This window comes from Athene noctua, chromosome 5, assembly GCF_965140245.1.
Source record: "Athene noctua chromosome 5, bAthNoc1.hap1.1, whole genome shotgun sequence".
In the NCBI taxonomy this organism is placed as follows: Eukaryota; Metazoa; Chordata; class Aves; order Strigiformes; family Strigidae; genus Athene; species Athene noctua.
This window is the reverse complement of record NC_134041.1, coordinates 6,971,713-6,993,417: the sequence shown is the minus strand read 5'-3', so window position 1 is coordinate 6,993,417 and position 21,705 is coordinate 6,971,713. Positions and strand designations below refer to the sequence as shown.

At 42.3% G+C, this 21,705-nt stretch overlaps 2 protein-coding genes across 7 annotated transcripts in view; one reads left to right on the top strand and one right to left on the bottom strand.

Moving 5' to 3' along the window:
* SLC1A7 (solute carrier family 1 member 7) overlaps positions 1 to 10,749 on the bottom strand; it is a 58,076-nt gene extending 47,327 nt beyond the window's left edge. For 2 of the 5 annotated variants that reach the window (XM_074906181.1, XM_074906182.1), the window contains exons 1-2: positions 10,486 to 10,749; positions 9,350 to 9,429 (exon numbers count right to left, since the gene is read on the bottom strand). In XM_074906181.1, the coding sequence (XP_074762282.1) occupies positions 9,350 to 9,429; positions 10,486 to 10,626 (221 nt within the window). In that variant the 5' untranslated portion in view covers positions 10,627 to 10,749. The remainder of the gene's footprint in view (positions 1 to 9,349; positions 9,430 to 10,485) is intronic. The other 3 variants (XM_074906180.1, XM_074906179.1, XM_074906177.1) reach the window with 2 other exon arrangements.
* Positions 10,750 to 12,029: 1,280 nt separating this feature from the next.
* On the top strand, positions 12,030 to 21,351 carry CPT2 (carnitine palmitoyltransferase 2). 2 transcript variants are annotated; one of them, XM_074908095.1, is made up of 5 exons: positions 12,030 to 12,503; positions 13,418 to 13,498; positions 13,611 to 13,717; positions 18,117 to 19,348; positions 20,347 to 21,351. In XM_074908095.1, exons 1-5 carry the CDS (start codon positions 12,364 to 12,366, stop codon positions 20,680 to 20,682), a joined length of 1,896 nt encoding a protein of 631 aa, XP_074764196.1. In that variant the 5' UTR covers positions 12,030 to 12,363; the 3' UTR covers positions 20,683 to 21,351. The 2 variants fall into 2 exon arrangements, with proteins under 2 accessions (XP_074764196.1, XP_074764197.1); XM_074908096.1 differs by having other exon boundaries at positions 12,042 to 12,503; positions 18,117 to 19,421; positions 20,351 to 21,351.
* The last annotated feature ends 354 nt before the right edge of the window (positions 21,352 to 21,705 follow it).

Sequence of the window (21,705 nt, the reverse complement as noted above, 5' to 3'; positions counted from 1 at the left end):
TAAAGTTTAGAGATCTTGGTATAAATGAAATAGTGTATATGCTCAGAAAAAAAAATACAAAAAGTGGTAGCTGTTTTACTAATAGGACTGTTGGCAGCAGTTTCTGTATGGTTAGACTATCAGCCATATATAGCACTATAAATGCAAATTAACTTTTCAGAGAGCCTCATCATAGAGCTCTTTTACTAAACACAGTAGAAGCTCAGAGGTGTCAGGCACGATGGAAAATCTAGTTCTTGATCTTCAAACAATGAACAATATGTTATAAGATCTTGCTGTCTGCAATACACCGTCTGCAGTGATTGTATTTAATTTTACAGCTAGGTTGCTGGAAAAGAAACTGAAATCTACAAAAGAAATCAAATCTACATTTCTAGTAGATCATAACATGAAGCTTTTTGAGATTGCTTTTTTAAAAGGTCTCATAAAATAGTTTTATTTTTTACCCAAAATGTTGAGATCTCCTTTTCCTTATAATCTAACACTTGTAACTGTTAATGATAAACTGACATATATAGCAAAAATCCTGCCAGGAATTCACATCGTGCATTTTTTTTTTCTTAGGGTGTGATAGGAAATCTGTTTCTATGGGCTAATGTAAACAAGGCAGGACTTTGTACAGCACACAGTGAAGATCAATGTCCAATGGCTATTCTGTCACTGCTTCCTCCCAAACAGCCCAATATGTGAGGCTACAGCAATACATCTGTGAATGCTGGAAGGGATGAACAGCAACCTTTGATCACTGACTGATAAAGGAGATCTGAGACACTGTAGTATAGCTCATGCAGAATTCAGGCTGGATTGTTAACTTTAGCTGTACTTACTAAAAAAAAAAAAAATAAATCCTAAATTCAAAAGTCAGGATGCAAATGGAAACAAATTATGTATTAAATATGGATGTGCAGCTTCACATCTGTGGAAAGAGCCAAAAATCTTAATAATACTGGATTTTCTGTTCTGTCAGTTCTTTCAAGTGTTTCGGGATTAAGAGAAGGGCAAAAGCATTAAAACACAAATTTTGGTTGTAAACAAATGTCAGATTAATTCAACTGTTTATAGTTTGCACATGTTTCTGTCCTAAGGAAATAGGGGGAATCCAGCCAGCCCCTCAAGCTTCACGTCATGGCCATTTCTTTTGCGAGACACTAAGTATTTTAGAGCTCTTAGAGGACTACAGATAAATTCTGTCAGGACACAAACTGCTCATACCCCATTTGTAATCACTTCAGTGCTTTCCACACCCATTCACTCCATGACCATAAATTTCTGTTATACATCACCAGATTCTTACTGACACTACCTAAATAATTTGTACTGATTTGGTCCAATTTTGTCATTACACCATGCATAACTCTGCAGCATGTCATTTTTCACTGAAAGAGTTTTGGACGTCTAGGTTGCACAAGCAAAAGAAAACACTAGAAAACAGTATGTGATCTGGCCATTAAGAGTCCATATTCCTAAACACAGCTAAGAACATCGATAATGTTACAGATGATAATGTAGTGAAACCCCTGAAGATGTCTGAGGCATGGAGGAGGGATTCTTAATAAGGTTTCTTAAGAAGGTAGAATTGAATTTCTTCTACAAGCTCAAGCAATCTCAAAGCATTGTTTGGAGAACTTTCAGGGTAATCTGACATCAGTTCTGCAATATAATAGTAATGTGGATAATATAAAGTAGTATGATGGTATTAAGTGAGGTTGCTGTCACACCAGTTCTTTCCCTTGGGCAACCCTTCCCTTTCAGTTTCATCTAAGTACAGTTTTGCTTTTCATTTTGAAAGTAAATATATTTATCCCCTCTAGTAACCTTAAAACTCCTATCTCCAGACTGACTTTCTCCACATTAAAGACTAGATTGCATATCCTGGGAAAGGGCTTGTTCTCACTGGAGTGAGATGTATTTTTATTATTATTTACACATGACAGGTCATTCAGAAATGGAATTTTATACACACTTTATGTCATCATTTAGGTACCCCACAGATTTTCCCCTACTAACCCAGCAGAAGGTTTACCCTCCTCTTTTGGGGAAGACCTGTTCCCAAGAGCCGATATTTTTCTATTGACAAGATAACACACATGAAATAGAGGGAAAAGTCCAGAGTCCAGTAATGTGAAGAAAAAGCCCTGTGTTTCCAAGACCAATTTTATTCTATGGGAAAATACAGCTGCTTTGGTACACTATAAAACATTGTTCAGAGCAGGCTCCTCAGAGAGCTGTAGGCAGCATTTCACAGCTGCTCCTCAACACCTCACTAGATAATACAGTACATAAATTTGATTGCACTTGATTATGCCCCAGTTTGGCAGCTGCACAAGCACAGGAACAGAATGACTGGTATTTATGAAAGAATGACCAGAGGGAATGATTTAACTCATTCATAGCAGAAAAGATTAAGCCAAAACTGACCAGAAGCTTATGTTATCTATCCTTTCCTACTCAGTCTTCAGTTAAATTGTGTGAATTTGTCATGACAACATAGAAAGTATCTCTCAGTACCAGGAATGGATTAGAAGACACAGTCCTGCACATATTCATGGAAAACCAGTATTACTGAGTTAATTAATTTTGTCTGTCCTCTTGGTTTAAAAAGATAGATTTCATAGCCTTTTAGAGATCTGTATTTTCCTTCTGAATAGACATTATATTGACCATGTCAGGCAGATTTATAATCATGGTAGAAGATTTAGATTGCAAATTTCAGTACTGGCCTCCACCTGTGTTTCATCCCTAACAAATGGTAAGCTTAAGTAGTAGACCAGACAAATAATCTCCAATCTGTGTTCTATTACAAGTTTAATCTACAGCTGACAAGAAGCAAAATAGTGCACGACACAATTTACCCAAGCTAATGGCCTGTCTCACAGCATGTTTTTAACCAAACCCTAAACTCCCAAAATGAAGTTATTTAGGGTATGTCTGCACAGACAAAAGCAGACAGACATGAACTTGCTCTGCTTTTGCTGCCAAGGCTGGTCTGGAAGCCATATAGCCACATTAGTCCTTTGCATATGAGCTTGGGCACAAAGCCACGCTAATGCGGCTATAAGGCTTCCAGCATGGATCTGGCACTGGTTTGCCGAGTTTGGCTTGTAGGCTAAGTGAGTTCACATCTGCTTGCATCCAGAGCATCTCCACATCCTCTTGCACAGTGTTTACAATTGTCAGCTCTTCAGATGTAAGTAAGAGTCCTGAGAAGCAAAATTTGGTATGGCACAGCACAGCTGAACAATGACAGAATTCCATTAGAACAGAATAAGCAATATTTTTCATTAGTGGGATGTTAAAATGCCAATGTGTTCCCCAAATCAGAGAGCTGTGAAAAAAAAAAAAAAAAAGATATGGGGAAAAGGCTACTGTAACGGAGTATTTTCTAATTAAATACTAGGCTTTAACAGCATGAGTAAGAATGAGCCACTGAAGAATCTGAGCAGAAGGATAAGGGATTACCAGAACTGATGTCATTATGGACAGGAATGCCCTTAAAGGAAGACAGTTCTATATTTAGCATATTGTATTAAATTCAGCAACAAACCCCAGTAGTAACAAATATTTATTACTACCCCCAAATGAGCCTTCAAATAAGTAGAAAATTTTATTAGCATACACCTGCTTGTATCAGGCACAACATACTCAGAGGAACAAGCTTTACACTTTTAAAAAATACAGGTCAAATCAGTTACTTAGCTTTGACTATAAAGGGAACAATCTCTACAGATTTGGCACATGGAAAAGGATCACATCTCTGCTACTCGTTATTTCTTAAATATCTAGAAAATGGTCAGAGGTAAATAAATACAAAATGTAATAAATACCCTAAGCTTAAACAAAACAAACTCGTTTTTCTAAAGAGAATATTCATTGGGGTAAGACATGTGTTACGACAGCTGAACAGTTCAATTCTGCCCTGACAATTCTTCCTCACAAGCAATCTCGCTGCCTACTGATAATCAGTCTTAGAAAACTGGGCTGTGTATCCATTAGCAGATAAAAGCTTAATCATATAAACAAGGACAGTGTTGAAATAAAGGATGCAATTTTCCATTACATATATAGGTAGATATATAAGACAAAGAGGAATCAGTATGTTCAGCTGGTGTAAATCTGTGTAACTCTGGCTTTAGCCTGCTTTCCTGAAGAAACAAGGCTATGCAGTCTGTGTGAGAGCCCTTACTAATAACATTTTAATTAATTTTTCTCTCAAATTACACAGAGGGGATTGAAGGCTTCAAAAGAGAGAATTAAGTTCCTGAAAGGTCTGTGAAACTGTAAGGCTGAATAGAGGAAATAAATAATCTGTGCACCTCTAGTATTATCCTGAAAAAAGAACGAGGGGCTGCAAGTCCTGCCTTTCCTCCCACCTGCTTTACAGATCTGCAGCCCACACATTTTGCAGTTATTCTTTGAAGACGCAGAAGGTCTGGTGCAGAGGTTGGTTCTGCCTGCCTAGAGCTCTGCAGCACCCTGGGAGCCAGACCTCCTCCTCCCCCCCTGCGGGCTCCCTGGCACCTCTGTGTTTTCAACAGAAAGGGAGAGTTGAATTTCCATCCTGGGGTAAATGCCACAGTGTAAGCTCTCTGCCTACTGGAAGGAATCCATGCCAAAAAGAAGCATTATAAATGCCTCAGCAGAGGTAAATTTTTCAGTCAGAGTTCACAGTTTCTTCAAAACCTCAGCCACAATGAGATACAAAGTTGTAACCGATCAGGTTTCAGTAGCGGTGTCCCCCAAAATCTTAAGTCAGTGCAGTTTAATGCTTACTGTAAATCAAGTGGCCCACTGGAAGCTGATCAGTACAGAACTGGTAACCTGAGATAAAGATAATGGAGCAGGGAATGGTCACAAGGACAAAGACACTCCAAAGGGAGATGACAGAGCATGAGCTATGCACAGTACCTGCCAGCATGGCTGGCACTGTCCTCAAGCTGGTGCTCATGCCTGGCACTGCTGGCACAGGCAGGATTTGGTCAGAGGGTTTATATTATATATCATAGAATGGTTCGGGTTGGAAGGGATCTTAAAGATCACCCAGTCCCAACTCCCCTGCCATGGGCAGGGACACCTTCCACTAGCCCAGGTTGCCCAAAGCCCCGTCCAACCTGGCCTTGAACCCTGCCAGGGAGGGGGCAGCCACAGCTGCTCTGGGCAACCTGTGCCAGTGTCTTACCACCCTCACAGGAAAGAATTTCTTCCTTATATCTAATCTAAATCTGCCCTCTTGCAGTTTAAAACCATTACTCCTCATGCTATCCCTACACCCCCTGATAAAGAGTCCCTCCCCCCTTTCCTGTAGCCCCCTTTAAGTACTGGAAGGCCACTATAAAGTTTCCCCAGAGCCTTCTCTTCTCCAGCTGAACCCCCCAACTCTCTCAGCCTGTCCTCACAGGGGGTGCTCCAGCCCCCTGAGCATCTTTGTGGCCTCCTCTGGACCCACTCGAGCAGGTCCGTGTCCTTCTGCTGTTGGTGCCCCCGGAGCTGGACCCAGCCCTGCAGGGGGGTCTCATGAGAGCGGAGCAGAGGGAGAGAATCCCCCCCCCTCGCCCTGCTGCCCACCCTGCTCTGGGTGCAGCCCAGCACACGGGTCGCTTTCTGGGCTGCAAGCACACCTTGCTGGCTCACAGTCCTTCTTCACAGGGCTGCTCTCAACCTACTCATCACCCAGGCTGTATTTGTTTGTCTATTATCTTTAGCAAATGTAAGAAGATATTAATGTGAAAGTTGACTGTTCCTCTCCCAGTTTTTGGCTTTGTGCAGAACACAAAGACACTGACAACAGATTTGATTATTTTAAACATTTAAGAAGTTGAGAAACTAAAGTGATACACAGTTATCTCTGCCAGTCAGCTTGTCCTGAAAGCACTACTTTCAGGTGAAGGATACGTGTGTGTGTGTGTGTGGATGTAAGTTTATAATTAACCATCGTGAAAGAGAGTAGAGGTTTTATTGTTTTCAGGATAGGTAGCACTACTAAAAAATGCCTCGGATGAATGGCCTCCCAGGCACACAGGTCCTCCCTCCACTGGAGTGATGAAACACCCATCACAGCCGGTGGTTCCTCAGTCTCCTAGACAGAGCCATCTCCTGGCTACAGGGTATAATACAGACTGAGCCTCCACACATACCGGGAAATGCATTAGATGGAAGGAAAGATGGTTTTACAAACTTGAGCACCTTGGGCCAGCTGATCAGTAGATGTCTGTCTGAAGACCTGGACCCATGTTTTTTTTAACATATCATCAGAGGACTCAGGGCAGGATGCACTGAGATTCACCTCTGTCACTGCAATGTATGTGTGTACCTGTTTGAAAACCTGAGGTAGGTGTTGAAACCTTTTGTATATAAAGGCAAAAACAGATTATTTGCATTGCAGTTGTCAAATAAGGATCAATGCCTCTATCCCACAGAGAATCGGGGAACTTCAAGTCTCCTGCAGTCGATCTTTCAGGCTTCTTGAGGACATCCTCTGTCCAACTGCTCAGGCAGAGCCTAAGTGTATAATTATGAGTTCAGATTTGGCTCCTATTCTCTCCAAGCTCTTTTAATAATCCCATTTCCACGTTTAAAAATAGTAAACTATGTTTATACATACAATAAGCGCTGTACATCTGGTAACTAGAGGGTCTAAAATTTGATTTTGTAATGCTCCATTACTGAATATTCCTAGGGCACACACAGACCGTCAGACTATTTGTTATAATTTTTTTTCTTTATGTTGCTAATAGAATTGGCATCCTTTGCTGTGTGGGTACCTGTTCTCATTGCTGAGAAGAGCAAACTCTATACACAAGACACAGTGGATACTAATAGGTATAAGCAGGGCTAAACCTCAGGCAGAGGATGGGGGCAATAAATAAATAGTTATTTTAGAGTTGTCAGATGATGTTATGAAGCTTGTTTATGTAACCGGATAACTGAAATAGTATCAACCCCCATCCTTAATGAAAGTCCATGTCACAACAAAAACAAAAGCTCAGGCAGGCCCAGATTGTTAGGCTGGTGGTTGATTTTTCTGTCTGTGGGAAAACAAAAAGTAAGACCATAGGTGACAGGAGACATCAGGAACAAGTACAGGAGCTCTGGGATGCAGCACTTCCAGGTGCTGGGACAGAGTTGGGTAAAACAAGCAACTGTACATTGAAGAAACAGTCTCCTGTTCAACTGATTTCTTCTGCATTCGAGGAACTGTTGAACATTCAGAGATACCCAACTATATCATCAGTTTCTCATTCCTAATGGATACAATCTACAAAGTTCCTGTCCTAACTTGCTAACTACCAGATCAAAAAAGGGACAGTACAAATTTTCAGCCATTTCTGTTTATGACTGGATTTGTTCTAGTGACCTGTAAGTGCAAGATTTTCTAAGTCTATTATCAGTTTTCTGATCCACACATTTGCCACCTTTTCCTTCTGCTACAGCCCTTCAAGATAAACTCTGGACTTGAAGACAGGGTATTTTGCACTGAGTGCCTCTTTTAACCTTCCTTTCTCACTCTTCCTTTTCTTTACAAGTGATTTTTTAATTTGTTAGTTCAAGGAAAAACTTGCATTAATTTCAGCTAGAGGAGTATGATTTAGAGCTCTTTTTATGATGCTGTACCCCAGGCTTTTGTAAACAATAATAGAGAGTAATTTAAAAGATAATTTAAATTCCATTGATCCTGCAGGATAGGCTGAGGATATTCCAAATCCACGAATAAATTTAGTTTAAATGTGCATGCAGATTGGTAAAAATATGAGCACTTGTTTACTGATTTTGTGAAATATATTTGTGGGGAAAAAAACCCCACAAATGACTGTACAAAATGTAATTACATCTGGAGTATTTTTTGCTTGCAAAAACCTTAAATTTCAGTATGCAGTAGCAAGTGATGGTTAGTTTGTTATACAGGGAGATGGACTCATACTGTCTTGCAAGAAGAGTTAATCCCTTTGAAGATGTAGCGTTTCTTCTCTCCCTCAGAGGATGGAGTCCATCAGTTCTGACAGTGTGGCTCAGAGATTCACTCCTGACACAGCTGTAGGTAACCTAGAGTTATTGCAGGCTGTGCCAGAGCAGCTCTTCTCCACTGTGCTGTTGCTCCTTCTCACATCTCTAAAAAACTCAAGGGGATCTAAAGAACTACACATTTTAGGGAAGGCCATGTGACTCTGCTCCAACCCCCTTCTCTCCTTACTACGTCACTTCCTCATGTGAGATTCTTGTTTTCCTTGGAAGACTCTCCTTCCACCTCTCAGAAAGATCTCTTAACATGTTTTGTCTTGATGTTCTTTAGCCGTATGGGACAGAACCAGGTATGAGTCTGATCATATGGCCAGTTTCAGGCATGAAACACCATGACTCAGCTTTATTCTGTAAAAGCCACGAGAAGGTAGATGTAAAGACAGATGATTTAAAAATAAAATTAGTGCTGGGTTGTGTTAATTTTCAGCAACTCTCAGCAATCTGAAGTCTATAAACTTATTTTTTTCTTACAGTGGAAGATTATGTTTTGGTGTATGGATTAGGTACCAGAAGCTGAGGCTTCAAGGAAAGGCAACAAATATTGCAAGAACTTTTCCTCAGATCTGGTAAGGTAAAGTTAGCTTTGTTACTCTTTATCTCTCCTTATATGTCCTCTCAGCAATGGGCACATGGGAGAGCTTTTGGCCACCCAACTGGTGTTTGTGACTGTGGTCAGCTGGAAGACAGTCAAATTTAGAGGACAGAAAAAGACCTATCCTAAGTTATGCCCACCCACTGCAAAGGCAGCTTCCATGCACCATCCATCAGTACCAGGATCTAGATCATTAATTCTGCTACCAATAAGCTTGCACCATTAGAGGTTCTGCCTTTAATGTACTAAATCACTTCAAGCTGAAGCCAGGCATACATTATTAGTTCATGGAGACATGGATTTTTTTCAATATTCATCATACTACAGCACATCTTTCAAAATACTGCAGAAGACTATAAATTAACAGTGCTTTTTCATCTTATGTCTATAGTGTTTTATTGCCATTGTTTATATTTAAGGTAGGCTTTTTGATAAAGTGGGTTCTTTATTTAATTCCATATATTTAACTTCTAGTTAGCGTAAAGGAAAAAGTCCTCCCATTACAAGGAAAGAAGAAAACATCAATTAAAAAAAATTTAGTTTTTAAACAAATAATACCTATATGAGGTATTGTGGAAACGATCCTATAGATTAAAAAACATGCTCATAGCTCTACTATAAATATGAATGTCCAGCCATCAGTAATGCTTCTGGCACTTCGACAGTAATTCAGTTAAGACTAAAACAGTGGTGATGACACATCTCATTTAGCAAACTTCAGAAATTATTGGAACAATCACTTACCTTGAGACAACCAGTGGGAGAATCAACATTTTCAGCATCCTCATCAGTAACTCACCAGGAAATTGGAAATAACTAATTTCCTAGAAATACATGGAGAGATGCTTATTGTTTTGAGATAAAGACTATCTATCTTCATGAGTCCTGCTAGAGCTGTGGATCAGATAACACTGGTAAAATCTGCAGCTTTGGTATATACAATGTCAAAGATAGTAGTCTTCAAAAGATCATTTTAAATTTAATTAGATTACATATGAGATTACATATTATGCTGTAATTCAACAAACACACTACATTGTTCCTTCCTTTACAAAGGAAGACAAAAATGAAATATGCCATCTCTTGGGGAACTATTGTTAATAGGTTGCCCTGAATAATGTCTTCATTTTGCATTTTGTGTGTTTTCCTAGATGTGTATGAAGCTACTGCTTGGACACAAAAGTAGTTCAGACAGCAGTTAGCAGTAGCTGAACACAGAATGGTTTTAGTTTAGTTGCATTTACTAAGGGCCATATTTTTAAATTAAGATTTATATTTTGTGCTTAAACAATGCATTCAGCAATGCATGTTGCCCTGCCTACTCTGTCCAACTAATACAGCAAAGAGCTTAGTTGAAGTATGCTGTGGGAGAAATCCCCAAGTGACTTTAGTAACATGGTCTGCTAATGATAGGAAATCTCAAATTTATTAATATACAAATACCTTTGGTGGAATATAAACATGTGTACCTCTGTACATCTGGTGATTAAAAATATTCCCAGCATTTTCTTCAGCTGTACATGTTCCAAAGTAATATAAAATCCAATTAATACCATTACCATTTTTTAACAGGTCTATATTAGATGCTACATTTCAACTAGCTTGAACACCCATATTACCCATACTTGCATGTTTATACATGCTTATGCTAGACCTACTAGGTGTCTTAAAGACAAGAACCCTTTGCAAACATATTGTTTTAGAATGTGTGAAAAGAGCCAAAGAACAGCTTAAATTAACAGATTAAATTAAACAAATTTAACAAACACATATACATGCTTTTTTTTCTTCAAAAGTCCATCCTGAAGTTCTGCAAGTTGCTTTTTGTTACGTAAGTAGGGTATTTTCTCTGTAGTGATACACTGCCATGCCAGACTTACCTGCTGGGAGAGTCGTCTTGTCCTCAGGAAGAATCCAAGAAGACAGCCGATGGTGACTGACAACACTGAGAGAATGAGCAAACCGTTTCTTTTACAAACATCCTTGATCCGAGCGAGGACTGCATCACAGGCCAGTGCCATGCTGTCCTCCGTGCTCTTTGGAGAAGAATCAGCATCCCATGGAGAGAGAATTCACCCGCTCCTTTTGTTCGGGTGGGCAGATCTAGCTCTGTATAGATCAGATCAAAGCACTTCCAGTTCTCCTCAGCTGACCTGCAAGGTCACCCCTCTGCCAATAGCCACCAAGCAAGCAGCTGGCATTATTGTTCCAAATTAATACCAACAATCCTATTATCAACTACATCATTAAGAGCCTGGAAGAAGATTAGGGGGCTCTGGAAAATTAGAACAGAATGCAGTAGTATTCTAAAACAAGACTGGTTCAAAACAAAGTGACACTCCAGGGAGAAAGACGGGGTTTGAGTGCATTCCTCAGTCTCCCCAGTTTGGGGTCTGGACACGGAAACCTATAAAGGGAACACCGCGAGTCATGCATTCAAATGGGTAAAAGTAACATTACTGCTGTTTTTTGAAAGGGCAGAGCAGGTAACATTTTGAACTGGACTATCACAACAGGGCAAGCTAAGTGAAACTAAACTTCATTAATTAAAAGCAGGACTGAATGATTAGCATAAGAGACACGCATCGAACAGAAAATAGCTGTATATTGAAACACGCAAGGACACCTTCTGGCATTTGTCATTTATTATCTCGGAAGTGAAATGATTTCACTTTTCTTCCAACCACTATGTTGATTAGAGTAGGGCCAATTTACTTTCAGAGGATTATCAGACTAAGCCATAGGGATTGCTTTCCTTTCCTTTGCTGTGTCCACATTCAATCCCAACGCTGATTTTTATGCTAGTGAGTATCTGAAAAAAAATGCACCACCATAACTGTTCATCATGCTGTGCTTTCTTACCAAAACATTTCTGTAGTTTCTGGGTTACTCTAAGATTATTCAGTGTTTTTATGGAAAATATTCTGTACAGTACAACAAAAATGTGTATTTACAACATTAGATTTTATATTGTACTACAGTGTTTGCTGTTACATGCTCACGTATGAGTAAAAAAGCTCGTGAGAGATTAAACTGTTCTCTTTGGAGGCAGGATCTTAATACTGTATGGTCAGTAAAACATATGGACACATGCAGAAAAAAAAAAAAAAAAAAAAGTGTGTGGAGCCTTTATGCTTAACAAGAACGTTATCAAAACAAGAGGATCACAAAAAATTTTATTAACGTGTACATAAGAGGACTGAAGCAATGTTGAACCGTCACACTTCATTTTGTAATATCCAGAAAACTTTGCTATGCCGATAGCATGTGCCGAATATACTTTCCAAATGAAATAATAATTAAAAGATCCTTCATGACACCACGTCGACCTCCACACCCGCCGCTGTCAGTGGAGCTGCGACCCTCAGTTTTGCGCTGCGACTTTTCATCCCGGGGAGGCCCGCGCGGCGCAGAGGAACCGGCGCCGCCCGAGGCCCGCCCGGGCACCGCGGGGCTCGGGGCAGCCTCTCGGGGCGGCGGGGCCCGCCCGCCACTGGGCCGCCCCCTCTTCCCGGGGGAGGGCCGCGGGGAACGAGCCCTCGCTCCTCCGGCGCCGCGCTGCCGCCTCCCCCCGGCCGCGGGCGGTTGTGAGCTCGTCCCCGGGGGCCGGGCGCTCCGCAGCGGCGGGAGGAGCGCAGCCTCCCCACGGCACTACCGGGCAGCGGGCCGGGGCGGCGGGAGCCGCTCTCTCCGGCCCCGGGACGGCAGCGAGGGGGAGCGGCGCGGGCGGCGCCTCACGGCCTCTGACGCGGGGCATCATGGCGGGGCGGCAGCTGCTGCTGCTGCGGCGGCGGGCGGCGGCGGCGGGCTGGCGGCGGGGCTCCAGCAGCGCGGGCGCTGCCGAGTACCTGCACCGCAGCATCGTGCCCACCATGCACTACCAGAAGAGCCTGCCCAGGTACGGCGGGCCGCCGCTCCGCTCCCTGCCGCGCCCGCCGGGCAGCTCCCCCCCCGCCCGCCCCGCGGCCTCCTCAGGCGCCGCCGGGCGCGGGGGGCCGGGGCAAGGCCTGGAGGGAGCGTCCTGCGGGAAGCCGGCGGCGCTGCCGGCCCCGGGGCGGCCGCCCGGGGCAGCGGGTGGACCGGGCTCCGCGGGGGCGCGGGAGAGGTCGGTGGCGGCGGCTCTGGGGTGTCCGCTGTGAGGAGAGGGGAGAGAAAATGCCCTCCCTGGCGTCCCGGTACAACCGCGCTCCGGGCGCGCTGCTCGTTGTGCGGGCTCGTCCTGAGTCACAGTGGAGGGGAGGCGATTTGGTTTTTTTAAAGTGCAAATACGACCTTTTGTATAAATAGTAAAAAAAGTGTAAATAGTAAAGCCTACTACTGAAACATCCCTTCGGGTTGTAAAGTAACCTCCGTGAGTGTAATGGATGTTTTCCTGTTTAGGCTAAGATGACAACTACACTGATAGGTTTGCAAGGAAGAGTAGTTGTTCAGCTCCCAGCAGTGAGGGGAAGCCCTGATGCAGGGGTGGCTACCGCCCCAAGCCTGCCTTCTCTACAGCTACTTCTCCTTGCAGGGGGCCATGTCACTGGATTCCCTGTAAGGTATGAAGACCGTTCACTGTGATACCTTTGTAACAAGACAGGAAAGCTGGTTTTCTGCCTTGTTTTCAAGAACCTTATGCTGTGATGACCTATGTCCATCGATTTCCTTTCTTCTCTTCCACAAGAAACTTTTGAGCCATTTGGATGATGTGGGGTCTAAGGAAGGATAGGGAAGAGAGGGGGCAAAGAGAGAGGCTACCGTGTAAGAAACTGAGGCTTCATTAGCACCATTGCTCATAAAGTGCATGTCTCTGTGTTCTCCTTCCTTCAGACTGCCAGTTCCCAAACTAGAAGATACAATTAGGAGATACCTGAATGCCCAGAAACCGCTTTTAAATGATGACCAATTCAGGTATGGACAAACAAGATGTGCATATCGCAGTATCATGTGCTGCTTCAAAGCCAAGTGTTACATATAAAAATATGACTTATGACAGCATTTTGACTCTTGTTGATTGCTCTAGGAAAACTGAAGAACTTGCACATCACTTTGAAAAGGGAATTGGAAGAGAGCTGCATGAGCAACTGGTTGCTCAAGACAGTCAGAACAAACATACTAGTTACATCACAGGTACGCTGGCTTACTGGATATAGGAGTCTGTAGATCATCCTTATGATACATAATGCTACAAATAAAGTAAGCTTAAGTTCTCTACTCCATAAACTTGAAATAACATGCTGTGAATACTGTCTGTGACTGTATTTGAGCAAATTCTGAGTCTCTGGTGGAAAGAAGAATGCTGGTCATCTAACTTGTATATACTAGAATTCTGGATAGATGGATATTTCATGAATTACTGTATTTAAATTTGAGTTTACAGGGTTTATCTTTCTTCTTTTTTCATTGCTGTCTGTTTAGGTTAATAAAGGAGATTAACTGGTAACTCCCTTAAGGAAACTAAAGTAATGATTTTCAAATAATTCCAAGTTATTTAGCAAGAAAACTGAACTCTGAGGGTGGGGGTCAGAATGTGACTAAATTTTGTGAGGCAGAAGTGGTCAGTGCTCTGGACTTAAAATCCCCTCAAACTATAAAACCGTATTCTTTTAAAGAGCAAAAGAAAAGAAGCGACAGAAAGAGGAAGATGAGAATAAAGAAAAAATAAGGGAGGGAGAGCATGCATATAGTTTTTTGATTATTCTTCTTTATCATTGTTTCCACTGACTTCCAAATACAAGTGTCTGCTTAGGAGAGTATTGGTAGATAGCAACAGAGGTGGAAATATTCAAATACCTATGAAAGTAGAAATTTGCATGTTGCCCAGCGCTTCTATCCTTGCTGTCTGTTGAGACTACCTATAAGGGTGTTAGCTACCACAAATTCTGTAGAAAATACCAGATTATTTCATAATAGCTATTGTTCGATTTGTTATCTTTCCGTTCACTTTGAACAACATCTAAGGTTTTAACTGGTGGCTTTATGGTGTTTGTCAATGCTAACCAGCATGCTGCTTTTTGTCTGTGAAATGTAGGGTGTTTGTATTCCTTTTCGTTGTTATTCTTTTTTAGGCTTCATAAAAGACCTGTTCCACTTGCAGTTGGTTTCTGAAAGTATGTATAGTTGCCTCCACCCTGGACTTTCAAGTCCAAGGTTAAAAGGCTACGTGACGATGACAGATGTGGTTTTAAAACTGTAGATGAATGCTAGTTACTCATCTGTGAGGACGTAGAGTTAAAACTGTAACTTAGGTCCTTGAGTTACCCGTTCCCCTTTTACAGCCCAGCTAGAAGGTTCTACCTGGGACTGATCCAGCCTTGGAATAATAATTTCTAATACATCAGCTGCCTTGACGTGAAGTTGGTGTGCACTTGCTTCCTTGGTCTGCATTCAGTCATGTGCAATACCAGAGCTTACTGAGTTTGAAGTTGTTAATGATGATGAAATAGAACCTATTTAAGAAGTCCCTTCTCTGCCTGTGCCCCCTGGATTTTCGTTTACTCATAGGCAGTTGTAAAGGTGTGACTACGTTCTAAAGCTATGACTGATTCCCTTGGGTTTGGCAAGCACAAAACCTGTGGGTTACATCATGCTTCTTGACATACTGACAAACTGTCTGAAAGACCTGTTCATCCCAAATGCAATTCTGCTTTTCAGAGTGTTCTGAGCCTGGAAGAATAACCGTGAGGTGCCCTCTAACCTTGTCTGTTTGCCAGCTTAAGAGACTGATGTTAATGCACTGGTGTCAAGAGTTTTGCCCTGTGCTGATCATTTTAGTGGATAGAAAGAGGAAGGAGGTGGAAATGAAAGACAGCAAATGCAGGTGGAGGAATGCTGCCAAGAATGAGGAAAATGCTGGATCAGAGTAAAAGGTGGTTCTAAAGAGAAGCATGCCCTTAGTGACAGAGCGCTGCAGAAAATAGTAGCTTAAGAGTAGGTAAAGGCACGTTCCATTCCAAACATGAGGTGTGCACCAAAATACAATGCTGGGGAGCTGCACTGTATGTCGCAGAAGTTAATGGTTTATCACTGAGCCATATAGAAAACATAGAAATTGTTGGTAATGACATTGACAGTGATGTTGTTGGTAATGACATTGACACTCTACAGTATTTTTACAATTAGCCAACAGTATATTTCCTCATAATTGCAGGTTGAAAGAATCCTTCAAGGAATTATTGCATAGAGTTCTCTGTTCTTAGAGAGGTCAGGAGAGAGCTAAGCAGGACTGACATCCTGGACTTCAGAAGGGCTGACTTTGTCTTGTGTAGGCACCTGCTTGAAAGGATCCCCTGGGAGACTCTCCTGAAGGGTACAGGGGCCCAGGAAGGCTGGGTGCTCTTTAAGAAGGAAGTGTTAATGGCTCAGGAGCAGGCAGTCCCCAGGTGCTCTAAGAGAAGCCGATGCCGGAGAAGACCACCCTGGCTGAACAGGGAGCTTTGGCTGCAAGTCAGGGAGAAAAGAAGAGTTTACAGCCTTTGGAAGAAGGGGCTAGCCACACACAGTGATTACAGAGAGGCTCTGAGGCTATGCAGGGTGGAAATCAGAAGGGCTAAAGCCCAACTGGAAATTAATTTGGCCTCTGCAATCAAGGATAACAAGAAAAGTTTCTATAAGTATGTCAGTAGCAAAAGAAAGTCCAGGGAGAGTCTCCATCCCCTGCTAGATGCAGGAGGAAATTTGGTAACAAGTGATGAGGAGAAGGCTGAGGTGCTTAATGCCTTCTTTGCCTCAGTCTTTAATAGCAAGGTTAGTTGTATTGATGAAATCCAGCCTCCACAGCCAGAATACAGAGACTGGGAGAACAACCCCCCTGCAATCCAGGAGACAGTCAGTGCCCTACTGCATCACACAGACATGCACAAGTCTATGGGATGGGATGGGATACACCTGAGGGTGCTGAAGGAGCTGGCTGGGGTGCTCGCCAAGGCCACTCTCTATCATTTACCAGCAGTCCTGGCTGACCGGGGAGGTCCCGACTGATTGGAAATTGGCCAATGTGACACCCATCTATAAGAAGGGTCGGAAGGATGATCCGGGAAATTACAGGCCTGTCAGCTTGACTTCGGTGCCCAGGAAGCTGATGGAGCAGCTCATGCTAAACACCATCATGCAACACATGAAGGACAACCAGATGCGCAGGCCCAGTCAGCATGGGTTTATGAAAGGCAGGTCCTGCTTGACAGACCTGATCTCCTTCTATGACAGGGCGACCTGCTTACTGGATGAGGGAAAGGCTGTGGATGTAATTTACCTTGCCTTTAGCAGGGCTTTTGACACCGTTTCCCACAGCATTCTCCTGGCAAAAATGGCTGCTTGAGGTTTGGACAATTGCACGCTTCACTGGGTTAAAAACTGGCTGAACGACCGGGCCCAGAGAGTTGTGGTGAACGGAGTTAAATCCAGCTGGCAGCCGGTCATGAGTGGTGTCCCCCAGGGCTCGGTGTTGGGGCCACTCCTGTTTAACATCTTTATTGATGATCTGGACGAGGGGATCGAGGGCACCCTCAGTCAGTTTGCAGACGACACCCAGTTGGGTGGGAGCGTTGATCTGCTTGAGGGTGGGGAGGCTCTGCAGAGAGACCTGGACAGGCTGGAGCCATGGGCTGAGGCCAACTGCATCAGCTTCACTAAGGGCAAATGCCGGGGGCTGCCCTTGGGCCACAACAACCCCCAGCAGTGCTACAGGCTTGGGGAGGAGTGGCTGGACAGCTGCCAGTCAGAGAGGGACCTGGGGGTATAGATTGACGGCCGGCTGAATATGAGCCAGCAGTGTGCCCAGGTGGCCAAGAAGGCCAGTGGCATCCTGGCTTGTATCAGGATTAGTGTGGCCAGCAGGGACAGGGAAGGGATCTTGCCCCTGTACTTGGCGCTGGTAAGGCCACACCATGATTACTGTGTTCAGTTGTGGGCCCCTCACTACAAAAAGGACATAGAGTTACTCGAACATGTCCATAGAAGGGCTACAAAGCTGGTGCAGGGTCTGGAACACATGTCCTGTGAGGAGCGGCTGAGGGAACTGGGATTGTTTAGTCTGGAGAAGAGGAGGCTGAGGGGAGACCTTATCACCCTCTACAAGGACCTGAAAGGAAGCTGCAGAGAGCTGGGTTTGAGCCTCTTTAGCCTAGTAGAAAATGACAGGACAAGAGGGAATGGCCTCGAGTTGCACCAGGGAAAGTTCAGACTAGATATTAGGGAGCATTTCTTTACAGAAGGGGCTGTTGGGCGTTGGAATGGGCTGCCCAGGGAGGGGGTGGAGTCCCCATCCCTGGAGGTGTTCAAGAGTAGGGTCGATTTAGAGCTTAAGGATATGGTGTAGGTGGGAACAGTGCTAGGCGAACAGTTGGACTAGATGATCTCCAGGGTCCTTTCCAACCTAGATGATTCTGTGATATGTTTCTCTAGTTTATACATACTTCGGTAGGTGCTTATTCATGATCACTGTTGGGAGACAGGACGTTGACTACATGAACCTCTGGTCTGACTCAGCTGCTTTTATGTTCTGACCTGTTTCTCAACTTTTCATTTTTAGGTCCCTGGTTTGACATGTACCTAAAAGCACGTGAACCTGTTGTTTTCAATTTTAATGCATTTATGTCTTTTAATCCTGATCCAAAATCTGAATACAATGATCAGCTCGTACGAGCTACGAACATGACTGTTTCTGCTATACGTTTTATGAAGACCTTCAGGGCTGGTTATCTTGAACCAGAGATTTTTCACCTCAATCCAGAAAAAAGTGACACTCAGATCTTTAAAAAAATTATCCGCTTTGTGCCTTCCTCACTTTCTTGGTTTGGTGCCTACATGGTCAATGCATACCCCCTAGATATGTCTCAGTACTTCAGACTTTTCAATTCTACGCGGCTGCCTAAACTCAACAGAGACGAGCTTTATACAGATGAAAAGGCAAAACATTTACTAGTACTGAGACATGGGAATTTTTATGTATTTGATGTTCTTGATAGAGATGGAAACATGCTGAAACCTTCAGAAATACAAGCACACTTGAAATACATCCTTAGTGACAACAGTCCAGCCCCGGCCTTCCCTCTTGGCTACCTCTCCAGTGAAAACCGAGATACATGGGCATTGCTGAGAAAGAATCTACGGGATAATGGCAATGAAGAAGCTCTTCAGAAAGTAGACTCTGCCGTGTTTTGTTTAAGTTTAGATGATTTTTCCATCAAAGACTTTGTGCACTTGTCCCACACTATGTTGCATGGAGATGGTGCCAACCGCTGGTATGACAAATCTTTTAATCTTATCATAACTAAGGATGGCACCGCAGGAGTTAATTTTGAACATTCCTGGGGAGATGGTGTAGCTGTGCTCAGGTTCCAGAATGAGGTTTTTAAAGATAGCACCAAGGCACCAGCCATCAGCCCCCAGTCCCAGCCTGCTTCAGTAGACTCTTCTGGAGCAGTGCAGAAACTTGACTTTAAGCTGAATGATGCCTTAAAAGCAGGAATTACCAAAGCCAAACAGAAATTTGATGCTACTGCAGAATCACTGTCTCTTAATCTGATTCAGTTCCATGAAGGGGGCAAGGACCTTCTAAAGCAGAAGAAGATAAGCCCAGATGCTGTGGCTCAGCTTGCCTTCCAGATGGCTTTCCTTCGACAGTACAATCAGACTGTTGCTACATACGAGTCTTGTAGTACTGCAGCTTTCAAACATGGTCGTACAGAAACTATACGTCCTGCCTCTATCCATACAAAGAAATGTTCGGAAGCTTTTGTCAAGGAACTGGCAAGACACAGCATAGAAGAACTTCAGAAGTTGATAGTGGAGTGCTCAAAATACCATGGCCGTTTGACAAAAGAAGCTGCTATGGGTAAGTAGGAATATATCAAACACTCCTGCTTTTGCACCAAAATGTCTATTAAGGTTGCTGTAGACATTTACTTCACAACTAAATAATTTAATTTTGATGGAGGTCAAATGTTAATGTAAACTTGACAAAAACAGTAACAGAATACTGCAGTTTAAAATGCGTTCTCTAAGACTTGTCTCTTAATGGAGGAAAATGCCTCTGTGGTTCCCACTTCACTGTTGATGTGTTGAGAATTTTTTATACTTTAGGTTTTGTCCTTACAGCAGCTGGCTATTTGAAGATTTGATAAATACTTAGTGTGTGTCCTACTCCCCAAGGCAACCAAGAACTTTGGCTTTATTTCTGAGGAGTTACTATCTTATCCCTGCAGGGGATAAAGGCTTTAACAGCTTAGAAATCAAACTGATTCTTTGGCTGTGCTACTCCTGGTATTTTGCTAAATGCTTTCTTTTGAATTGTCCTTCTCAGAAGCATAACTTGTATTCTTTCAGTAAAATTGACTGTTGAACATTACCCCATAGTCTAAAATTTACCTCCTTTTGTTGATGCAAGATCCTCTTCTTCTTCAGATTCATAAATTTTAGGAAAGCTTTCCTCCATTTTAAACACCTTGGATATGTTCAGCTAAATAGTTATTCAAAGAATGTGATGTATTATTAAAATTGTCTGTTAACATTGCACTTCTCTTTACTTATCATGATTCCTGGTTGAGGCTAGCAGCAAAACAGCAAGCTCTCATTCCCTAGGATATGTGCATTAAATGTGCAGAATGTCTGGCATCTGAAAAATAATTCCTGCTAATATGAAAATAAACCCCAGTTCTGTAGACCTCTTCTTTTGTGGCTGACAAACAATGTGTTGTCAAAATAAGTGCATTTACTTCACAAAAATCAATCATCTCTCTAATACTTGTTATTTTATTTTAACAGGTCAGGGATTTGACCGACATCTCTTTAGCTTGCGCTATTTAGCATCATCCAAAGGTACTGCGCTGCCTGATTTCTATCAAGACCAAGCCTATGCTCGGCTTAATCACAACATCATTTCTACAAGCACATTGGTTAGCCCAGCCGTGCAGTTAGGAGGGTTTGGCCCAGTGGTGTCTGATGGCTTTGGAGTAGGATATCAGGTACATGATGATTGGATAGGTTGTAATGTTTCCTCTTACCCAACTAGGAATGGTAAAGAATTCCTTCAGTGTATATACAAGTCACTAGAAGATATCTTTAATGTTTTAAAGGGCAAGAAAATTGGTAGTTAGACGTAAAAACGTTGGAACACTTTACAGTTGCAGTACAAAATGCAGACCATGTCTAATTGGCATACTCATCAGTGTTCAACGTGACTAAGACTGCCCAGCTTAATTGGCTCCATTTATCTTCATTGAACTTGAATGCTGTTAGATACACTATGAAATTTGTATCTATTTTAAAGAAATCAAGTACAGACCCTGAATGCATGTTTCAAGAAATACATTCACAATGTCAAAATTAACTAACAGATCCATCTGTTCCAACAGATCCACGTGTTCTTAAAACACATTATTTAAAATAAAAAGCGTTGTTACAAGTTTCTGAATTTAAAACATCTGTTCCATGAATGTTCAGACTACAGTACTGTGATACCACTCTTAAACGGTTTGATTTAAAAAAAAAAAAAGCAATAATTTTAAATATGAAAGAGTGGTTATATTTGCACTCTGGCAGTAAGTTTGCTTACTAACTTGTCACACTTACTTACTTTTCTCTTTAAACTTGAATTGATATCAGAACTGATTGTGCCTCAACTGCTTGAAGCCCTTCCACTGTAACAGCTTTTTGAGAACCAAAAAATGAAGTGGGAGGCTTTAAGTAACCTGCAATCACCAACTGTGTTGTTAAATTGACTGGAAAAGACTGTATTGTAATAAAGCTATCTATTAATAACCACAGTGGGTTTTTTATTGCCATATCAAAATTATACAGTAATTTATAATTAATTTGTAATTAATTTATAGGTGGCTCATGTTTTTTGTAAAGGTTGAAAAGAATACTACTGAAAGCATTCTGCAGCATTGGCTCTCTCATACATGAAGTCTGTCCAATAATCTGCATTTGTTTTGCTACATAAACCTGTGCTCTTGTGCCTTAAAAAAGAAAAATCACTGTACTTTATCTTTTGAGGTTCTCTCTTTCCAAGCTTCCTCTTACTGGGGAAAAGTAACCTCAACAGAATGTTTTCCTGTTTCTTCCTTGTTCTATCTAGAAGTTCTGACTTTATTTATTGTAGCAAATGCTAGTCTTAG

Bases quoted from the DNA above. Each gene is read 5' to 3' on its own strand.
- CPT2 (XM_074908096.1), top strand. From the start codon at position 12,364: ATGGCGGGGCGGCAGCTGCTGCTGCTGCGGCGGCGGGCGGCGGCGGCG. The intron at 13,499-13,610 runs GTATGGACAAAC...TGATTGCTCTAG, and splicing joins TTAAATGATGACCAATTCAG to GAAAACTGAAGAACTTGCAC. The intron at 13,718-18,116 runs GTACGCTGGCTT...TTTCATTTTTAG, and splicing joins ACATACTAGTTACATCACAG to GTCCCTGGTTTGACATGTAC.